Source organism: Elgaria multicarinata, chromosome 11 (genome assembly GCF_023053635.1).
Source record: "Elgaria multicarinata webbii isolate HBS135686 ecotype San Diego chromosome 11, rElgMul1.1.pri, whole genome shotgun sequence".
Lineage (NCBI taxonomy): Eukaryota > Metazoa > Chordata > Lepidosauria > Squamata > Anguidae > Elgaria > Elgaria multicarinata.
The window spans coordinates 24,314,799-24,326,950 of NC_086181.1; the positions used below are offsets into that span (position 1 = coordinate 24,314,799).

The 12,152-nt window shown below is 43.0% G+C and overlaps 1 protein-coding gene across 1 annotated transcript in view; it reads left to right on the top strand.

The window, feature by feature from the left end:
• The window catches only part of LOC134405515 (vomeronasal type-2 receptor 26-like), a 28,476-nt gene that overhangs the window by 5,362 nt on the left and 10,962 nt on the right, over window positions 1–12,152 (top strand). Inside the window, exons 2-5 of the mRNA XM_063136761.1 lie at window positions 4,025–4,316; window positions 4,412–5,260; window positions 10,101–10,328; window positions 11,450–11,576. Coding sequence (XP_062992831.1) covers window positions 4,025–4,316; window positions 4,412–5,260; window positions 10,101–10,328; window positions 11,450–11,576 — 1,496 coding nt within the window. The remainder of the gene's footprint in view (window positions 1–4,024; window positions 4,317–4,411; window positions 5,261–10,100; window positions 10,329–11,449; window positions 11,577–12,152) is intronic.

Genomic DNA, 12,152 nt, shown 5'->3' on the forward strand with positions numbered 1-12,152 from the left:
CACGGGAGCTGCATTTCACTTGTGAGTGTTATCTTGCCTACTACTGCACTATATAAAGGCCCTTAAATGAATCCTAATTTTGTCCATACGGGAAAGCCAGTCAAATGCACTCTCTCACACGATGGATCAAGAAAAAGTATGTCTGTTGCTTAGAGACAGTGCCCTGCAGCACAGTGTAAAATGACCTCCATATGGTTAGATACATGAGCCATGGTAACAAACCAGTTCCCCAATAGCTTGGTGGAAAAACAGCAACAGAGCAACTAGGGACAGTATATATCTGGAGTAAGACTATGGAAAATGGCATAAGATTTGGTTGTAACAACATAATGTTTTTTCCACTTGCTTCTTGACAAAGCTCCAAATTAGTAAGAACAATATCACTGGTTATAAGCTTTATTTTACAGTGCCTCAAATACAACATCCTCCGTAGTTCCCAAGGGATTCTGGATCCTTGGTAAGGCCTTGTCAGTACAGTTCAGAGAGATCCTGGACTTTCAGAAAATGCTCCGTAGCATCCTTATAGCCGAATTACTGGGAATTTACTTAGGCCAGGTCTACACCAAGCAGGATATAGCACTATGAAAACGGTATGAAAGGGTATGAAAATAATATATGGTACGTGTCAATGGGCCCCAACAGTTGACAGTGCACTTCCATACTACTATAAAGCCGTAGTGTGGTTCCTGCCTCTTATATACTGCTTTCATACCGCTTTCATAGTGCTATATCTTGCTTGGTGTAGATCTGGCATAGTCAGGGTTTTTTTCCTAATGGGGTGGGGGGTGCTATAGAAGCATTTACTCTTAAGGAAAAACCCTCAGAGCCCTTGCCTCACACTTTGACCATAGCTAGACCAGGGGTCAAACCTGTTCATCTAGGTGACACACAGGGGATCGAGTACTCAGGCAGGGGCAAACCCTGGATGATCCCAGGATAAACCTTAGTCTAGCTGTGGCCTTTAACTCAGAGTGTGTAGGATCTTCACACCCTTCCAGTAGGGTTAAGAAGCCTGGCTTGTCAATGATACTTTCCTGCAGCAGTTTTTAGCAACTCAACACCTGGATATATCCCCCCCTGCACTTCAACTGTGCACCCATTTTAAAGGGATAGATACATGAGGACTCAGAAGCCCTGGGAACTACAATTCCCCATAACTCTAGGGCAGCTTTTCATGTTCCCGTTCCTCAGTAAACTTGAGATAAAGGGAAGGAGTAGAGGAAGGCTCAAAAGGGAATTACGGAGGCCTTGAAGTTCTATCATGCACTTCAGCTTTAGGGGGAAGGGGGGATCTTCAGGACTCCTATAATAAAACTCAAAACAGAAAATAAGCCTAATAATATATATTTCTAGCCATTTCCCATGTGTAATGCCATGAAAATACTGAGACATTGAGGGAATGTTTATCTCCCCGGACATTCTCAAGATTACTGTATACTTTCTTCATGGTACTGAATAAATTTAAATTTCACAGCGACACTAACAAGATCAACAATAATTACATGTTAATGCTGCTATATAAATATGTGGTTCAAATCATGTTCTAGTGATAGACAGGTATCTCTCCTTCATAGGGAAGGAGAGAGGCAGTTGTGGCTACTCTGATATTTTGGTGAAATATTTAAGAAAGCAATTCTTATTTGCAAAAGATCAAGAGGAAACACTGACTTTGAAATTGCAACAAAGGGAAACTTTTCTAAATGTATGTCAGAGACAGTGAAACTGCAATATCCTTATGGGACATGGTTTACATCAGTGTGTCAACAGCATCACAAGCCATTTGTGTAAGGATGCAACAAAACTGATGCTATCCAGATAATGTTGTAGAAAGAAGCATGAAGTCCTAAATCCTGATGGGAACTGTTGTCATTAAAATGGTCAGCATTAAGATGGTGATGTTAGAAGTTTTGCTTCTTCTTTTAGTGTTTGATACTGTATGCAAGGCACACTCTATTAACTGTACCATTGCTAATGATCCACTCCCTCTTCCTCATGAGTTTTATCAGCCAGGCAACTTAATCATAGGTGCAATTGCCTCTCAAGTCTTCTTCTTCCACAACAGCCCTTCTTTCATAGAACAGCCCACACAGACGTTGATCGATGAACCTGTGTAAGGATTCCTTTTCTTTTCTTTCTCTAACATATAAAAATCATATTAAATGGAAATGGATAATTAAACAAGAGATGACTTATGTATCATGAATTTCTTTCCAGAATGAGTAAAGTAGCATTTTAGAACATATGGTGGGTTGTCAGTTCTTATGTTTGCCTTTTGAATGATGCTCTCGACTATAATGCACTATGAGAATGTCCTGCATGAGAAACAGTGAAATGAGAATTGTATTGAAGAAGTATAAGGTGGAAGTGCTGAGAATTCATTTTCAACACTTAATTCACTTTCACCTTTTGTCTCATCTTGGTCTATGGATGGCAAGAATTTCATTTGGTCATCCTTTTTAATTGAACCAAACAAATTTGGACTTCCTGGACTAACAAAAGGATTGCAACAGCATTATCCTTGGGATTAAACATTTCTCTGAAATTTGTGCAGCAATTCTTTAGTAAAAAAATGCACAACAGATGCGTATATTAGGAGTAAATACATAATAATTTCAAATGTCAAATAACGTTGACATAACCTGTTCACACTTGCTTTAATGCATTTCATTTTATTGTATATTTATTGTTTGATTCAAGTTCTTAAGAGATTTTAAGTGGAAAGCAATAATCATATAAAATGTCAAATAACAAAAAAAAAGATATGGAAAAGAGAGACTCATGGTACATTTCTTGTTTCTTTATGGCTTATTATTTTTAAAAAGTTTGTTGTAGCACTTTTCATAAAAATAACCTGTTTTTATACTATGTAGTTTCTCTATGTAAACATATTTCTTCAAGTTGGTGGAGAATGCAGTTTATTAAGCACAACACCAATAACAACCACTTAATAATAATATTCAAGGTGCTGGTTTTAACCTATAAAGCCTTAGGCCTTAGCTAGACCTAAGTTTTATCCCAGGATCATCCCGGAGTCATCCCTGCCTGCTCCCGGGATCCCCTGTGTGTCATTTACATGATCAGGGATGACCCCAGGACAATCCTGGGATAAATCTTAGGTCTAGCTAAGGCCTCAGACAGCTTGGGACCACAATACCCAATTGGAATGCCTCTCCCGACATGAACCTACCCATACATTATGCTCAACATCTAAGGTTGTCCTCTGGGTGCCTACTCTGAGCGAAGCTTGGAGGATGGCAACAAAGGAGAGGGCCTTCTCAGTGGTGGCCCCCCAATTATGGAACGATCTCCCCAACAAGGCTCACCTGGCACCAACATTGTTATCTTTTCAGCACTAGGTCAAAACATTTCTGTTCTCTCAGGCATTTAGAGCGTATGCTAATTTTTATTTTAAAACTGACTCCAGAATAGTTGTTTTAAATGGATATTGTCTGTTTTTATGCCTTTTATGGTTTAAAATTTTGTATTTTTTTTAATGTTCACTGTTTTAATCTTTGTGAACTGCCCAGAGAGCTTCAGCTATAGGGGAGTATATTAATGTAATAAATAAATAAATAAATAAATAAAGTACTAACCCTTTCCTTCCTTCCCAATTCATGCACAAAAAACTGATAATTGTTTATACCCTGCAATAACTTCACTCTATGGTTTTTATGGTTTTTAATTTTGTATATCAATTTTAACGTTTAATGTTTTAATCTTTCTTTAACCCCCCAGAGAGTTTTGGCTAGGGGGCGGTATCGAAATAATCTTCTTCTTCTTCTTCTTCTTCTTCTTCTTCTTCTTCTTCTTCTTCTTCTTCTTCTTCTTCTTCTTCTTCTTCTTCTTCCTCTTCTTCTTCTTCTTCTTCTTCTTCTTCTTCTTCTTCTTCTTCTTCTTCTTCTTCTTCTTCTTCTTCTTCTTCGCTTTAATCTTTACCTCAGCCTTAAAAGCCTGTTGACATATGATGGTGAAAAGTTCATGTGCACATTCTGTTATTTAATTAATCTGGCAACTCTCATTACAGTTCCATGCCAAAGATGTACCAGCACATCCTTGCCTTGTCATTTGCTACAAAAGAGATCAATGAGAATCAAAAAATCTTACCAAACATCTCTCTGGGTTTCCATATTCTTAATGGCTACTACATTGCAAGGATGACCTATAAGGCCACCTTGAGTCTACTTTGCACACACCAGCGATTTGTTCCCAACTTCATGTGTGATGCCCAGAAAAAAATTACTGCTGTCATTGGAGGACTTGTGACTGAAGCCTCTTCCATTATGGCCAACATCATTGGCATCTACAAGATTCCACAGGTAGGTCATTTGCATGAGGTTCTGGAAATTCCATTGCATAAGCAGTAACATTTTCTTTTAATCCATGTGAAGATGACTTTTACATTTTATTTCAGATCAGTTATGGATCATTTTCTCCAGTACATGGTGACAAAACATTATTCCCGTTTTTGTACCAGATGGTCCCAAATGAATCACATCAGTACTTGGGGGTTGTCCGGTTACTTCAGCATTTTGGTTGGACATGGGTTGGGCTCTTGGCTGTGGATGATGATTATGGGGACAAGTTTTTACAGACAGTGGTACCACTATTTTCCCAGAATAATATCTGCTATGCATACATATTTCGATTACCAAAACGGACTTATGTGGATGAGTATACAGACTTGCTTTTAAACATTATAGAGAAATATTCAGTTCTCATGGAAAGAAAATCTAGTGCATGTTTTGTACACGGAGAACCTCCATCTTGGCAGAATTTGAGAATAATTATGTTCTTAGCACCACTTGTTTCATTGCCACCCCTAGGTAAAGTGTGGATTGCAACATCCCAATGGGATTTTGAATCCCTGTCTATTCAAAAGTTGTGGGATATGCAGAATTTCCATGGTGCCATATCCTTTACAATTCACTCAAACCAGCCACTTGGATTCCAGGAATTTGTTCACACTGTAAAGCCTAACTGGACAAAAGGAGACAATTTTATTCAGAATTTCTGGGAGCAGGCTTTTAGCTGTCCATTAAAAATTTCCAGTGTGAATGTGGAGGGCAAGGAATTCTGCTCCGGGGATGAAAAGTTGGAAAGCCTTCCTAGTACTTTCTTTGAGATGGACCTGACTGGCCACAGTTACAATGTCTACAATGCTGTCTATGCTGTGGCACATACTTTGCATGCCATCTATGAATCCAGAAGAAGATACGTAGGGGGAGGGAGAGTAACATTTCCAAATGTGCAGCCATGGCAGGTGATTATAGGTAAAAGACAAACATTTTTTGGCCGCTCAAATTAGGCATTTGCTGCAACAACCTCTCATTTCCAAGAATGCTTCGTTGAACAATGCTACTTAATAATCATCTGTAGTTCAGTATGGCTGCTCTGCTGATGGCTGCCTTGTTTCCCCTTGACATAGTGGTGAAGTTTTCTTCCTCGAAAAATGAGAAACCCTCAGCCACCTCTTCAATAACTGTGACAGCCACACATTTCAACATTCTGAGAATTGATTCACCACTATGATGAACCCAACTCTGAGGGCCATTTCTCTCCCATGCACCACCAAATCATTTGGCCAAATGCTTCAGACCAACATTACTCTACAATCCTTTTGGTGTAGCACATGATTTGAATATAATAACTCTTCATTTGTTTAAAGCAAGTTAGCATAAGATTTAGAAGTAGAGCAAACCACACCCTCTAAGGCCATTGCTAGATGAGGACTTAGTGTGGTGTGAGGCCCGGTCTCCCTCCTGTGCATCCAGATGACGCACAGGGGATCCCGGGGTCAGGCCGGGCTAAGTCCTTCTTAACCCGGGATAACTGGATTCGCTTATGGCCCAGCTTTTCCGCAGCCCCGGCTTGAGGCTGGGGCTGCAGAAAGTCTAGCAGGGTCCGTGGCTTTTCCTGGCTGCTCACTTATGCAAGTAGCCCAGAGAAGCCACGGACTGGGCACAGTGCTCATAGGAGCGCTGTGCCCATCGGGCCGGGGGGGATCATGGGGGGGAGATGGGGGCCGGGGGAAAGACCGGACCCGGCAGGAGAGGGGGGGAGAAGAATGGGGACGGGAGGGAAAGAAGGATGGGGGACAGGGCATCAGGGATGGGGGGCAAGAAGGACGGGGGACAGGGCATTGGGGATGGGAGGAAAGAAGGACGGGGGATAGGGCATGACGAGCGGTGACGGGGGACAGGGCCTGGCGAGCGGGGACAAGCCATGGTGAATGGGGAGGGGGGAGAAGAATGGGGACGGGGGACAAGGCATGGCGGACGGGGGGAGGATGGTTGAGCGAGCAGGTAGGGGGCATCAGGCATTGTGGGGGAGCAGGGGGCCCTTTATTTTTTTTAAAAAAACCCTACCTTTTCCGGCAGTGCGCTCCTGCACACATGGCTCTTTAAAATGCAAAAAAAATGGCGGACGTGACGGGGCTTTCCCCTGCCCCATCGCGTGTTACGTGTGGAAAAGGGCGATGGCGCATACTAACTGTAGCGTGCCGTCACCACGACTCCCGGCCGGATTATCTGGTAGGTCTAGCAAGGCCCTAAATCTGAATGTGAAAACATCCTTCAAAACGGACATCTCAAAACCCAGTGGATAGGAATTAGTTAAAGGAAGGAGGCTGGGATTTTAGGCTGTGCACCATGGCAGATGATTACATCTTCAAGATGAAGTTCTATTTTTCAAAGCAGTGTTATCATCCAGAGATGGAAATAATTGTGTGTGTTCCTCCCAGATATAAGTAATCTTCCTGCACCTTTGTGCATACTTATGGTTAAATAACTTAATGAATGGGATATTTGTTGTTGCTTGACCATACTTTGTCATAAATCTAGAATCAGAAGAAATTAGAAGGCAAAACAGCAAAATCAACAAGAATAATGAAGACCATCTCAGGACATCACACTACATGAGAGTGAACAAATGACTTCCTCCTCCTTCCCTGTTTCTGAATGTTTCATCACCTGTGGCAGCACAGGTGATCTCACCCATGAATGCTGCACTCTGAGGTAGTGCTGTGCAGACTCCTGTCCGCTATTTTTGGGAACTTTTTCTTTTCTTGCAAACAAGAGGGAGGGGGAGGGTTTTTTCCTTTGGGATGGGAACATAATTTCTACTAGGGGTGTGATCCGCTCCGATTAGGAGCGTAGAAGCAGTAGCGGATTGGCCTGCTCCGCCTTACCCAGAGGCGGAGTAGGAGCGGACCGTGGACCCCTAGAAGCAAAGTGAAGAGAAGCAGCCATTTTCGGAGTGCTTCTCTTTCTGCGGAGCGCTCCGATCGCCATCTTGAAAACATTTCGCCATAGGATTGCATTGCGGCAAATAATCGCGGATAACTACGTTCTTTTTGAAGCTATCGTTCTGGAAATTCTTGTGCTCAGAGAGTCGTGGATGGGGGTCATTTTGAGACCACTCTCACCTCTCTGCGTCGTGCGGGTCGCGTGTTATATTTTTTTGAAAATCGGGTCAACCGCGCGGCTCAAACGGCGTTTTCGGCTTTTCGCCCATAGGATTGCATGGCGGGAAAGACTCGGGCATAACTGGGTTGGTTTTTAAGCTATTGTTCTGAAAATTCTTGTGCACAGAGAGTCATGGATGGGGGTCATTTTGAGACTACTCTCACCTCTCTGCGTCGTGCGGGTCGCGTGCTAGAATTTTTGGAAAAAACGGCGGGAAAAATACCTTTTTCAAAGGGCTGAGGGGCAGAGTCAGCTCCCGGTCATGATCACATGATCCCAAAGTTAGAGGAGGGCATAGGCAAAATGGGTAACTTGGGATTCTGGGAAACTTCTCTTTCTTCATCTGAACGGACTTTTCCCAGTGTTTTTTAACACAGTAGCCCCACCAAATGCACAAACACAACCTGAAATCATATACTAAGCCAAGAATAAGAGATAGAAACACAGCACTGCTACCCACCCTAACTTTGGGGAACAACTGAAAAGATGTGGTGCAAGGGGATGAGCTCCCCTAGGGCATCTCATCGTGGACGTGCCCCCACTCTCACCTGCACTGGAAGGCCATTAGAGCCTTCCAAAGAGAGTAAAACGGTGGAGCAATGCCTATCGTGAGTCGAAGTGAGCGTTTACTTCTTAGTGGTGGAGCGATGCCTATTATGAGTTGAAGTGAGCGTTTACTTCTCAAGCTCAGAGCTGTTGGTGAAGCAATGGCTGTCTTGAGTTGAACTGACAGCTACTTCCCCCTCCCCCGGGCACGTCCCCCTATTGCTGGTAAAAGACAGATATAGCCTTTTTAAAAAAATTCTTCTTGCTGTTTATTGAGCAACACTGCTGTTTTTAATTCCACCCCTCCTTTGTTTATTTATTTATTTATTCCATTTTATATGCATTACTGGCTTATCCTTGGCTCACTTCCTTATGCCCCCAGAAATGCCAGCTGCATGCCTGCCTGCCTTCCCTCCCTCCTCCCCTGCCCACCTCGCAGGGATGTTGTGTGTGTGTGGCTTTGACTCAGGGGAGAAGTCCTTCCTGCGCTCACTTGGAGTTTTGGAAGTTCCAAATTTTGCAGGTTTAAGCCCCGCCAAAAAACAGGGGATGATGGGACTGCCTTAAGTCTCGGCGTGCGGTGTATGTATCCCTGGATAAGCTTTCATGGTGGTGAGTTTGAGGTTTTTTTTTAACGTGCAAAATTGACGGAGCTATGGAAAGGGGTGTTGGATTTTCATAAATTCCCCAAAAATCAGGGGATGATGGGACTGCCTTGAGTCTCGGCGTGCGTATGTATCCCTGGATAAGCTTTCATGGTGGCGTGTTTGAGGTTTCTAACGTGCAAATTGACGGAGCTATGGAAAGGGGTGTGAATGGGGTGCCTGATTTTCAAAAATTCCCCAAAAATCAGGGGATGATGGGATTGCTTTGAAACTTGGCGTGCGTGTGTATACCCCTATGAGGTGTCATGGTGCCAAATGTGAGGTTTCTAACTTGAACAGAAAAAAAGTTGTATAATTTTTTAGCTTTCAATGCAAGCCTATGGGGGGGAAAATGGAGCTCCGATCCGGATCCGGAGCTCCGAGCGGAGCGGAGCGGAAGTGGGCGGAGCGGGGGCGGAGCGGCCCGATCCAAAAAATGGCGGATCTGCAAGTGAAGCGGAGCGGGGGGTCCGTGCACACCCCTAATTTCTACTTACCTTTTTAAGTGAAGCTGGTTGTTGTGAGGCCTTCTTTCTGGGTTTTTTTTAAGCAAACAGAACTGGCACTTGGAGGAGCCCAGCAGTTCTTCCTGAATACCTATTTGAGACCATGTGACTTCACCCTTTCCAGTAGGCATTCAGGAAGAACTCCTGGTCTCTGCAAGTGTCAGGAAAGAATTAAAAAGAAAATACAAAGAATACCCCTCAAAAACTTGCTACAGTTAAAAAGGGTTGTGGAAACCCTGTCCCCCTCCCCAAGGAGAAAATTCTCCAAAATTCTCCCCTCTCCCAGCGTCTTTCAGCAGAGTTTTCATTTCCACCCCCATGAAATGCCAAATATAGAATAATCAATTTTTTTGGCACCGAACTACTCTGAGGGAAAGGGGTCTGAAGCACTGTAGGTGAGAATGCACATACTGGTTAAAATAATTATAAAAACTATTTTCCACTGTCATGGCAAAACTGCCACACAGGGAATCATCAGGGTAATCTCATTCACAATGCTTCATTATAAGGAACAAGGCTTTCCTCAGAGTGAGTCATGGGGTAGGTACTCCAGAAAACCCCAAAGAAGCAACATCAGCCCTTTCATGTTGTAGCAAGTGTTGCAGCCCTCCATAGCCAGTGCACAGGTAGGAAGACAACTGGCTGGCTAGCGAAATCGTGGTGGCAGCAAGGAGGGACATACAATTCTCCATCCTTCCCAACCCATCATTTAAGGCATGCCACTTACCATGTCATATAACAAGGCCAGACCAAAACTCAATATGGCCATAGATGAATCATTTCTCTGTAAAGCTCCTTGTAGATATTTCAACAAATTGTTATAACTTTATTTATTTTATTTAAAACATTTCTTGGCTTCCTTTTGGGGCAGAAGCCCTCACAAGGTGGCTTACAACAATAAACAATATCTTTGTTTCATTTTTATTCCTTTCTCAACCTAGTTCCATCATTTTCTAAGGACGATATTGTTCAACAACAGTGCTGGAGATATAGTGACTTTTGATGAAAATAGAGAATTAGTAGCTGGTTTTGATGTTACAAACTTGGTAACATTCCCAAATAACTCTTTTGTTAGAGTAAAAGTTGGAAGACTGGAACCACAGGGTCCACCAGGGGAGGAGTTGACCCTTGATGATGATCAAATTGTGTGGCACAGAAGTTTTAACCAGGTGAGACAAAGATACGGTTCCACAAATGAGGAAAGTTTCATTTTGGGCAGATCTGAGTTCTGGAGCCCTTCAGGTGCTGTCTTGTGATATAGTGTGTGTGTGTGTGTGTGTGTGTGTGTGTGTGTGTGTGTGTGTGTTACTTCTGTTTGGAAATATGTTGAGATTAAACCAGTGTAGTTCACTTGAACATTGCCATTATTCTGGGGAAGTTAACACTCTCTCTTTTTTTAACTTCAATATTTGGTATCAAGTTTAACTACCAATTTAATCCTTTCTTTGTTATGACCAGATTTATTTCTTTGTTTTTTTCAAGAAATACATTTAAATGCTATCTGCTCAGAAAGCAATATACAAAAGCAATGAGACAAGGTTGAATAGACTGTCAGCTATCTATCTATAACACAATACTTGAAAAGGAAGCTGTGCTCTGGAAATGCTAGATCTTCAGAGGCCTTAGCTAGACTTAAGGTTTATCCCGGGATCATCCTGGGGTCATCCCTATTCATGTAAATGACTCATAGGGGATCCCGGGAGCAGGCAGGGATGTCCCCGGGATAAACCTTAAGTCTAGCTAAGGCCATAGTCTTAATTAAAGGTATCGTTGAAAAGGCCAATCAGAATGCAAGGACTGAATAAGTTTGGCATAAGCCCATTGGAAGGCAGTTCCACAGTGTTGAGGCCACCTGTATCTAGTATGTGCCACCACAGCCTGTCATCAAGATGGATCCTGGAGAAGAACTCCTGGGTAGAAATAAATGGGTAAAGATTATTATTCAGATAACCTAGTCTTTAGTTCATTAACTCTGAACTGGCCGTGGAAACTCATGTTTACTCAATGCTGAATGTAAGACGTGCTTAGATATTCCACCCAACCCCATTAATATGGACAGCTGCAATTTACACCATCTATAGCTTTCAAATCAACTTCAGAGACAACCCTACATTTCAGTAATATCTTTTGGAAGTAATAGGACATTGGTTATTGATTCCAGTTTTTTGAATGAAATTGGTCTGCTCCTGGTGTATACCACCTGTGCAACTTCAGACATGGTCAATTCCAGGTGAGTCATCCTCAGAACACATTTTCGGAATGCTAATCTCTTCTTTATGTTTGTTTACAGGTGTTGCCCCTTTCTGTCTGCAATGACAACTGCTATCCTGGCTATAGCAGAAAAAAGAAAGAAGGAGAGAAATTTTGTTGCTATAATTGCATTCCCTGTCCAGAAGGGATGATCACAGACAAGAAGGGTAGGAGACATAATGTACATTACATTGGCCAGTTTGTTGTCACTTACCACACTGTCTGACCTATCCCCAATATTATTATCCTTCCTATACAGATCTTCTGTATATATTGCCACTTTTTCTTGATCTCTTCTGTTTCTGTTAGGTCCTTGCCATCTTTGTTTGCGAGTGAAGGAGGACACATGAAAGAAGACACAGACACCAGAGCATTGGGTATAACTAGGGCCTCTTTATTGAATAATTTGGTTAATCCACCCTCCCTGGATCTGAGCGTGACAGTGCGGGAATCACTATTCAACTCAGGCCTACTGCCTGTCAAAGGGCGAGCCACTCATCAAAGCAAGAAGCCGTTTTACCGGCTTCCTGCTTATGCGACACTCTGAGAGTGTGGGGAGACCATCCCACTGCACCCCCGCCCGCTGCCATAAGGGACAGCGGGTAGATGCAGCCAGGATGGTCTCCAACTGCACACCATAGCCTGACTCGCGAGCCGCACAACCCCGAGGAGCAGGTCCTCTGGATATGCAGCTCACCGCCAAGGGTGCCAGTGAGCTCACCGTCCCTGTCCTATTTTTACAT